General features: G+C 62.3%; 3 protein-coding genes across 3 annotated transcripts; 1 reads left to right on the top strand and 2 right to left on the bottom strand.

The window, feature by feature from the left end:
* Positions 1–138: 138 nt before the first annotated feature.
* On the bottom strand, positions 139–3641 carry Gdpgp1 (GDP-D-glucose phosphorylase 1). The gene is made up of 2 exons (XM_042670422.1): positions 3582–3641; positions 139–1435 (listed from the first exon to the last, which is right to left on the bottom strand). The coding sequence occupies exon 2, from the start codon at positions 1425–1427 to the stop codon at positions 276–278; it is 1152 nt and encodes a 383-aa protein (XP_042526356.1). The 5' UTR covers positions 1428–1435; positions 3582–3641; the 3' UTR covers positions 139–275.
* Positions 1943–3680, bottom strand: LOC122099988 (ER membrane protein complex subunit 5-like). The gene is made up of 2 exons (XM_042670424.1): positions 3582–3680; positions 1943–2703 (listed from the first exon to the last, which is right to left on the bottom strand). The coding sequence occupies exon 2, from the start codon at positions 2506–2508 to the stop codon at positions 2113–2115; it is 396 nt and encodes a 131-aa protein (XP_042526358.1). The 5' UTR covers positions 2509–2703; positions 3582–3680; the 3' UTR covers positions 1943–2112.
* A 1260-nt stretch (positions 3681–4940) lies between these two features.
* On the top strand, positions 4941–7743 carry Cib1 (calcium and integrin binding 1). Its single transcript, XM_042670423.1, has 7 exons — positions 4941–5091; positions 5187–5221; positions 5849–5957; positions 6777–6927; positions 7022–7140; positions 7234–7322; positions 7532–7743. Exons 1-7 carry the CDS (start codon positions 5041–5043, stop codon positions 7551–7553), a joined length of 576 nt encoding a protein of 191 aa, XP_042526357.1. The 5' UTR covers positions 4941–5040; the 3' UTR covers positions 7554–7743.
* The last annotated feature ends 661 nt before the right edge of the window (positions 7744–8404 follow it).

Consider the following 8404-nt stretch of genomic DNA (forward strand, 5'->3'; position numbering starts at 1 on the left):
TCAAAAAAGGAACATGCTGACGGGAAGGGGAAGGGGAAGGCGGAGGACACAGCGGCTGGGGCCGGAGGTAAGGGGGCCCACAGGGCCCGGCGCCAGCGGCTCACACTTTCTCATTAAAGAGGCAGCAGAAACGCCAGGTTCAGAGCATCCTGAGATTTATTCCAGCCTCTCCCCCTCAGAGCCAGCGCCAGCGCTTCCTTGGCGCCTGAGGCGTGGGAATCCAGGCAGTGGTGGAAGTGGACAGCCGAGGGACGGGCACTCACCACGGCCCAGGGCTAGGGTGACTCCCCCGCCACCAGGGCCACCAGCGCAGCCTGCACCTCCTCCATCTGGGCCGGGGGCAGCAGGCAGTCCCGAATGAGGGGCACGGCCGCCGTCTCTGTCAGGCTGCCGAAGTCCTGGGAGGTTTTGACAGGGAGATGCCCGGCCAGCTCACAGAGGGCCACATTGAAGGCCTTGCCCTCCTTTACTCCAAAGCTGGGCTTCCGGGGCCACAGAATGACGCGGAGCCCCGAGAGCGTAAAGGAGGGCACCGCCTCTCCTGGCGGAGCCCCGCGCGTCACAAACACGTTGTGTGCGATCTCGTGCTCGCTCAGGTAGTCGGTGGCCCGGCACACCCTGCTGACCACGGCTTCCATGTCCAGCCCTGGCCTGCCCACGTAGAAGAGGAAGCCCGGCGCGGGGAGCGTCTGGAGCAGGTGCAGTCGGCCTTTGGGATCCAGGGGGATGCTCGGAGCCTGCTCCACAGGCAGCCTGTGATCCAGGTAGTAGCCGTGCAGGTGGAGGTGGTTCACGGAAGCCAGCCCCCCCAGGCTGTTGAAGCCAACGCGGAAGCCGGGGTGCAGACTCAGCAGCACGGCCTCCAGCCCGGCCCGCAGCGCCCTGGGCAGCAAGCGCTGTGGGAGACCGAGGGCAGGCTCGGGCACCAGCAACACGTGTCCGCGCTCCAGGGGACTCACATTGATCACCACCAGGATGTCACCATCCCCATCCCAGGGACCACGGGGCTCGGGGCGCAGACGGAAAAGAACCTCTCCCCTCGGGATCTTCCTGAAGTTGAACTGCTGGGGGTCAAAGGCCTGCCTCACGCTCCTGACGTCCTGGGGTCGCCGCCTCTGCACCCCGCGCTCCACGTTCAGCTGAGCCACGAGCCCCACGGTGCCCGGCAGGGTCTGTGTCTGCAGCTCGCCCAGGTGGTAGCGGAAGAGCCCCAGCTCCACCCGCTGTGCCCAGGCCGCGCACAGGGCAGCGTCAAAGCGGGACTGCGGCTGCGTGTCCAGGGCGCTGGGGACCTGTGGCCACTGAACTCCCTCCACCACCAGTTCCTCCTGCCCATAGGTGAAGTCAGGGACCACTTGCCCGTCCCAGTCCGAGGTGTTGGGAGACAGCAGGTAGGAAGTTTCGTTTAGATCACCGGGAGTCGCCATGGGCTGGCCTGAAAGGATCACAGACACGAAAAATAGGAGAGCAGCCCACCGCTAGAGGCTCACACCCGTCACCCCAGCTACTCGAGGCCGAGAGCTGAGGCTCACAGTTCAAAGCTGGTATGGGCAGGAAAGTCCTGAAACTCATCTCCAACTAACCAGCAAAAAGCCAGAAGTAGAGGTGTGACTCAACTAGCAGAGCACCAGCCTTGACAGAAAAAAGCCAGGCAAGAGCTCAAGGCCCTGAGTTTAGTTTAAGCCCCAGCACCGGCTTGAGCCATGTTTTAGGGGACATCGGAAAGCCGGATGCCGCCTTTGGGGCTCACTAGGAAGATCACCTGTCACTCAAGATACAGAGCAACACACGGGATTCCAAAAGCCTTCCTAAAAACCAATACAAAAGAAAAAGAAGCCTCATAATCCCCAAACCCAACGTTTTTCAAGGAAATGTTTTTGAAACAGTGACTTTTACAGAAGTTATGAACTGGTTCAAAAGAAAATAAAAAAGACATACAAGATAGACAACTTACATTCCAGTAATGATTTAACAATGTACAAAGACCATTAGATTAAAAAAAACTATATCTGAAATATAAATACTTGTGTGTGTATGCATGTGCTTGTGTGTACCTTTTACCCCAAACTCCACTCTTCACCTATGTGTCCTGCTTCTTTGTTTGTAAAAACCTTAAGGGCGCAGTGATTCGAATTTTCTTGGCTTCAATGACGTGTTGGAGGCCAGCGCGTCCTGGGGTGAGGACTGCGTAGCATCGGAAGGCCGGAACAGCACTCGACCGCGGTGATTGAACACATAAAAAGATGGGTGGTTTCTCAAGGTGTCGAATGTCTTCTTCTTCAGCTCTGAAGTGGCATCCATGTCTTTAAACTCCCCTGCAATGTGAACTATGCCGTAACAGGTAACTGCAAAGGCCAGAAGTGTCTGAAAAACAGTGTCTGTCGGCAGGGACTCGTCTTCCTTTTCTGTGAGGCGCGTATAGGAACGATGCTGTGCAGCGGAGAAGGCAGCATGGGCCAGGACGAAGAGGCCCAGGCCCACCAGTCCCTTCCACAGTGTGGGCGCCATGCCGGGGAAGGAGCGGCCCCCGCACCCCGCACCAGAGAAGGTGGCAGGGCTCTTCCCTCTTCCACCCGTGGACGTTTCTCGCAAGCTGCTGCTAATAATTCCTGAGACGATTCTTGCGTCCGGTGTGGTAGCAGGTGCCTGTAACCACAGCCCTCAGGAAGCAGAGGACGATCGGGAGTTTAAGGCCAGCCTGGGCTACATAGGGGGAAAGAAAAACAGCTGCTTTTTCTACCTAACACTTTTCTACATGATGGAACTCACACACTGATACAGATTGTGTGTGTTTGCATGTGTGTGTGCGTGTGTGTGTGTGCGCACGCGCGCGCGCTGCTACTGGGGCTTGAACTCAGGGCCTGGACGCTGTCCCTAAGTTTTTTTTTTTTTCACTCAAGGCTAGCGTTCTACCCTTTGAGCCATAGCTCTATTTCTGGCTTTGTGCCAGTTAATTGGAGGTAAGAATTTCATGGTCTTTCCTGCCTGGGCTGGTTTCAAACTGTAACCCTCCGATCTCGGCGTCCTGAGTAGCTAGGATGACAGTCTTGGTTTGTGTGGTTTCACTCATGCTTTTCCCTTGGTGGAAAGTCCTCCCCGGCCCTCTGCCCCGCTAGGCCATCCTTCAGCGACCTCCCTGAGCCCTGCAAGCCGTAGGAAGATCTCTATGGTTACTTCACAGTATGAAATGTCCCTGTGGTTACAGCTGATACAGTCTTAATGGAGTAATGCTCAGATGTCCACCTTCTGATGGTGGCTGGGTAAGCTACAGGCCACAATCACTCAGTAAATAAGTTAACAACTGTGTCCCCCAGGGACCTGAGGTTCTGGTTCTGAGGGACCAGGTCCTGGCCCATGGTTCTCAGGGACTAGACAGCGAAGAAATGTTCACCCCATCATAAACTCCAGTGACCCTCAGTGGCACACGCTACACGCTGTCTGGGAAAAGCACTGGCAACGGTGTAAGGCAGACATGACAGATTTCTGACGTCAGGGAGTCGGGGAAGACTTCCTGGAGGAGGCCTACCAAGACAGAGAGGCCTTGGGCTCTCATCTCCTACGGATTTTAAATTACAACTTACCTGCCCAGGTGTAGACGGCAGGTGTAGAGGTGTAGAGGGGAGGCTCGTGTGGCTGGCGGGAGGCCTTTGGACCTCTCTGTCCGAGGAAACAGAGGCACGGATGAGGTGGAAGGGTGCGGTAGGAGGGCGCGGGGGTCTCACCTCCTCCTGACAGCAGGTCAGCCCGCTCGGGTTTGCACTCGGTCAACGGCTACTGAGAGCCTACTATGCGCCGCACCGTTCTGGGGTTGAGAGGAGACAAAGCAAAAGGGTAGCGCGGGGTCCCCGGGCGTGGAGGAGACGCTCGGGGCCAGGGGCCTGGCGGGAGGGGCCGGGGGCCGGGGCCGGGGCCTGGCGGGAGGGGCCGGGGCCGGGGCTGGGGCCTGGCGGGAGGGGCCGGGGCTGGGGCCTGGCGGGAGGGGCCGGGGCCGGGGCTGGGGCCTGGAGGGAGGGGCCGGGGGCCGGGGCTGGGGCCTGGCGGGAGGGGCCGGGGGCCGGGGCCGGGGCCGGGGCCTGGCGGGAGGGGCCGGGGGCCGGGGCTGGGGCCTGGCGGGAGGGGCCGGGGGCCGGGGCCGGGGCCGGGGCCTGGCGGGAGGGGCCGGGGCCGGGGCCTGGCGGGAGGGGCCGGGGGCCGGGGCCGGGGCCTGGCGGGAGGGGCCGGGGGCCTGGCGGGAGGGGCCGGGGGCCGGGGCCGGGGCCTGGCGGGAGGGGCCGGGGGCCCGGGCCGGCCTGCAGCGGTTAACGATAGGAACCGGCCCGCCCGCGGGCGGATCCAGCCAGGACACCGCGGGAGGCCCCGAGCCTCCCTCGTCCTCCGGTTCCGAGAACGGAAGCCGGCCGCAGGCCGAGCCCGGCATGGGCGGGCCCCGGCGGCCGGCCTCCGGCCCCGGCCTCGGCCTCCGCGGGGCCGCGGACGGGGGAGCGGCGCGGGCACGTGCGCGGCGCCCGGGTCCCGGAAGCCCTCCCCGGGAGGACGGGTGGGGAGCTTCCCCAGACAGCGGGCCGCGGGAACCGGGCAGGTGCCCCTCAGCGGACCCCGCTCGGGACTGCGACCGCCCCTCACTGCAGGCCCCCGGACTCACCGCCGACACGTCCCGCAGCCGCTTTTCCGAACGTCCCGAGGTCGCGGCGCCCTTGGCGCAGGCGTAGTCGGTACCACGCACGCGGCGCACGCGCCACGCCCAAGGGAGGCGTGGTCAGATCCATAGGCTCCGCCCGGGAGCGTTAGGCCCCGCCCCCAGCGTGCCTGGGCGGGGCTAGGCGCCTAGGCTCCGCCCCGGCGCCTCCGGCCCCGCCTCCAGCGGGCTGGGACTGCGGGCGCGGGTGGCTGGCGGGCTGAGCGCCGCGGGGAGCCCGGGGCGGGGCCCGGGGGCGGCCCGGGGCGCGGTTGCCGCGGGGACGGGGCGGGGACGCGGCCCGAGGGCGGAAGTGGGAAAGTTGCGGCGTCCTGGGCCGAGTTGCCGGAGCGCGCGGCGCGGCCATGGGGGGCTCGGGCAGCCGCCTGTCCAAGGAGCTGCTGGCCGAGTACCAGGTGCGCGGGGCGCGGGGCGCGGGGCTGCGCCCGAGCGGGGCGCGGGGCGCGGGGCGGCGGCCTGACGCCCCACGCTCGGTGGGTTTGCCTTTTAGGACCTGACGTTCCTGACCAAGCAGGAGATCCTGCTGTGAGTGGGCCTGGGCCGGGGCCGGGGCCGGGGCCGGGGCCGGGGGCGGGGCGGGGGGCGGGCCCGGCGCGCGGGGGGCGCCGCGGTGCTGGGACCCGGGGCCGGACCGGGTGCGGCTCCTGGCCGCCCCCCCCCCCCGGGGGACTGACACGGACGGGCGGGGGACCAGGCTTTAATTTTGCTTTTTCTCCCTGTCTTCTAGGGCCGACTTCTGCTCCTTTCTCGGCCTCTTTGTCTGTCTTTACTTAGTGCGGTTACCGAGGCCTGACCCCGGGGCCTGCTTTTGTTCCAGGCTGGCACTCTACCGTGCCCCAGTCCTGGCTTTGTGGTGGCTAAAGGCACATAAAAGCCTACCGGACTTTCATACCCGGGCTGGCCTTGAACCTCCGTCCTCCGATCTTGGCCTTCCTGAGTAGCTAGGATGACAGGCGTGAGCCACTGGTGGCGGCCAGACTTAGCTAGCTCCCTTTGGCTGCCCTGGTTCCAAGTTCTCTGCATGTGACCCAGCCTCTCACCTGGTTATGAGGGTCGTGGGCAGGGGTGGGCAGGGGTGGACAGGGGCAGGTGGCAGTGCCCACAGGGGACCGGATGTCTTCAGAGCACCCACACGTCCTCCCTCCCTGCCAGAGCGCACAAGCGGTTTTGTGAGCTGCTCCCCGGGGAGCACGTGAGCGTGGAGGAGTCCCTGCAGGCCCGGGTGTCCCTGGAGCGGATCCTTAGCCTTCCAGAACTCAAGGTACGAAGCCACGCCCATGCTCCCTGCTGGGGCCCAGACATCCTGCCCTGGAGTTGACATCACTGGTCCCCCATTCTGGTCTTTTTACCCGCTGGGCCCTGATTTCCTGGCATCAACTTATCAAAGTACCTTGCAGGATTATCTAGAATGGTGCTTTTCAAAAAAGTGTTGTCCTTTTGAGGAACTGAGTGACCTCATGAGGGTCTGGGAGACCTGCCGCCCAGGCGGCCAAGTTCCCCCTCAGCCAGTGCCTGTTACAGTTGTCAAGTGTGTTTTAAAAAACAGCCAGCCGGTCTTGTTGCCTTTACATAGGTGCCTTCCTCTCCCCGCTCTGACCCACTTAGGTTGAATATTTCTTTTCTGGGGGTGGTCATGGGGTTTGAACTCAGGGCCAAGCATGCTGCCACTGAGCTGCATCTCCAAGCCACAGCTTTGGTGATTGAACTGGAAGCCCCACGTCATTTGCCAGGCCAGCAGCCGCACCAAGTGAGCCATACCCTAGTCCTCTTTACTTTTAGAGTCTCACACTTTTGCCCTCAGCTACCTTTGGACCTACCTCTGCCCTCCCATAGCTGGGACTACAGGCATGCGCTACCACACCTAGGTTGTATATGCTTTTGACTTATATGCCCAGGAAGCCATTCCTGCCCATTCATCAGCTGACTGGGCTGGCCCTCAAGTGCCCCCATGACCTTCCATCCTGGCCTAAAGGCCTCTTCCCCATGAGCCTGAGCTCTCTCAAGTTACCAGTGGGGTTTGCTCTGACCAGGCTGTATGTGGTGACCTTCCCTGTGACCTTCACCACGTTCTCTCACCTAGGCCAATCCCTTCAAGGAGAGAATCTGCAAGGTCTTCTCCACCTCCCCTACCAGAGACAGCCTCAGCTTCGAGGACTTCCTGGACCTCCTGAGCGTGTTCAGTGACACGGCGACGCCAGACATCAAGTCCCACTACGCCTTCCGCATCTTCGGTGAGTGCCGGTCCTCCCCACGGGCTTCGAGACCGCCATGCGTGGACACCGGGAACTCCTGACTTCTCTCTGGCCACCTGTGCCCTCTCTGCAGACTTCGATGATGACGGGACCCTGGACCGGGAAGACCTGAGCCGGCTTGTGAACTGCCTCACGGGGGAGGGGGAGGACACGCGGCTCAGCGCAGTGGAGATGAAGCAGCTCATCGACAACGTGAGTGGTGGCATGGGGGGGGGGGCTGGGCCTCACCGGTCCGGGGGTAAGCGGGGTCACCAGGGGCTCTGGTTTCAACTTCCCCTCTCCCAGATCCTGGAAGAGTCAGACATCGATCGGGACGGGACCATCAATCTCTCCGAGTTCCAGCACGTCATCTCCCGTTCTCCGGACTTTGCCAGGTGGGCATTCTGGGTGCTCAGGGGTCTTCACCCACCATAGAAGATGGTACCGGGGCGACAGTCCCTGCTTGTGTCCCAGGGCGAAGGGGCACAGCGCGTACCAGAAGGGAGAGGGCATAGTCCCTACCATCTGCAAACCCAACGTGGGCTGCAGCTGCAGGAGGCCGGGGGCTGGTGCCCGCAGCCTGACCCACACTCCTCTCTTGCAGCTCCTTTAAAATTGTCCTGTGACACCACAGTCCCTGCCCCGTCCAGGAACGCGCTGCTGCCCTGCCGGTACTCCTGTGAGGTGCAGGCTCCCCTGGCCGGCCCAGCCCGGAGCTGCCACGGCGGTTAGCCCCCAGCAGGTGGAGCCCCCCCATCCCCCACCACAGTCATCGGTGTGTTTCTGCTAATGAATAATAAAGCATGAGGAGTGTGATGTGCTGTGGAGAAGGGCTGGACTTTGATCACGCCGAGGGAGAAAGTCACAATCAAGAGGGACCAGCAGGACACCAAACCATCCCTGCCCCCCCCCCCAGATACTAAGGTGGAATGGGGCTGGCACTTAACGAAGACTGACGGGGGTCACGGTGTGGATTTATACAGGTGCAGTGCCCCACTGTCATAGATGCATTTTATGATGAAATCATTTGAGAAATTAAAAATTATGGAGACCAGAACTCAGCTGGGGGCACTAGGGGCTCACACCTATAATCCTAGCTACTGGGGGGCGGGGGGGGGGGCTGAGATCTAAGGATTGCAGTTCAAAGCCAGCCCGGGCAGGAAAGTCAGTGAGACTGTCATCCAAGCTCAAGCCCCAGCATCCACACACACAGAAAACAAACCTCTGCCCTCCCTGGCTGACCTGACCCGGACACAGAGTAAGGGGCTGCGGTAAGCGGGGTGACCCCTGCCTTCAGTGACCGAGCTCCCCCAGCTGCTTGCTGGCCAGCTGCCCCCAACTCCCTGGCCCCAGAGAAGAGGCCTGGCACCCCCAGAAACACCAAACTCAAGAAGCAGAAGTCAGCTGGGCACCGGGGGCTCACGCCTGTCATCCTAGCTACTCAAGAAACTGAGATCTGAGAATTGTGGTTCAAAGC

Source organism: Dipodomys spectabilis, unplaced genomic scaffold (assembly GCF_019054845.1).
Source record: "Dipodomys spectabilis isolate Male_0828 unplaced genomic scaffold, ASM1905484v1 ptg000552l, whole genome shotgun sequence".
Taxonomy (NCBI): domain Eukaryota; kingdom Metazoa; phylum Chordata; class Mammalia; order Rodentia; family Heteromyidae; genus Dipodomys; species Dipodomys spectabilis.

Excerpts from the sequence above, each read along its gene's own strand:
- Cib1 (XM_042670423.1), top strand. The coding sequence starts at position 5,041 with ATGGGGGGCTCGGGCAGCCGCCTGTCCAAGGAGCTGCTGGCCGAGTAC. Across the intron at positions 5,092-5,186 it reads AGCTGCTGGCCGAGTACCAG|GACCTGACGTTCCTGACCAA; the intron begins GTGCGCGGGGCG and ends TTTGCCTTTTAG. Across the intron at positions 5,958-6,776 it reads TTAGCCTTCCAGAACTCAAG|GCCAATCCCTTCAAGGAGAG; the intron begins GTACGAAGCCAC and ends TCTCTCACCTAG.
- LOC122099988 (XM_042670424.1), bottom strand. The coding sequence starts at position 2,508 with ATGGCGCCCACACTGTGGAAGGGACTGGTGGGCCTGGGCCTCTTCGTC.
- Gdpgp1 (XM_042670422.1), bottom strand. The coding sequence starts at position 1,427 with ATGGCGACTCCCGGTGATCTAAACGAAACTTCCTACCTGCTGTCTCCC.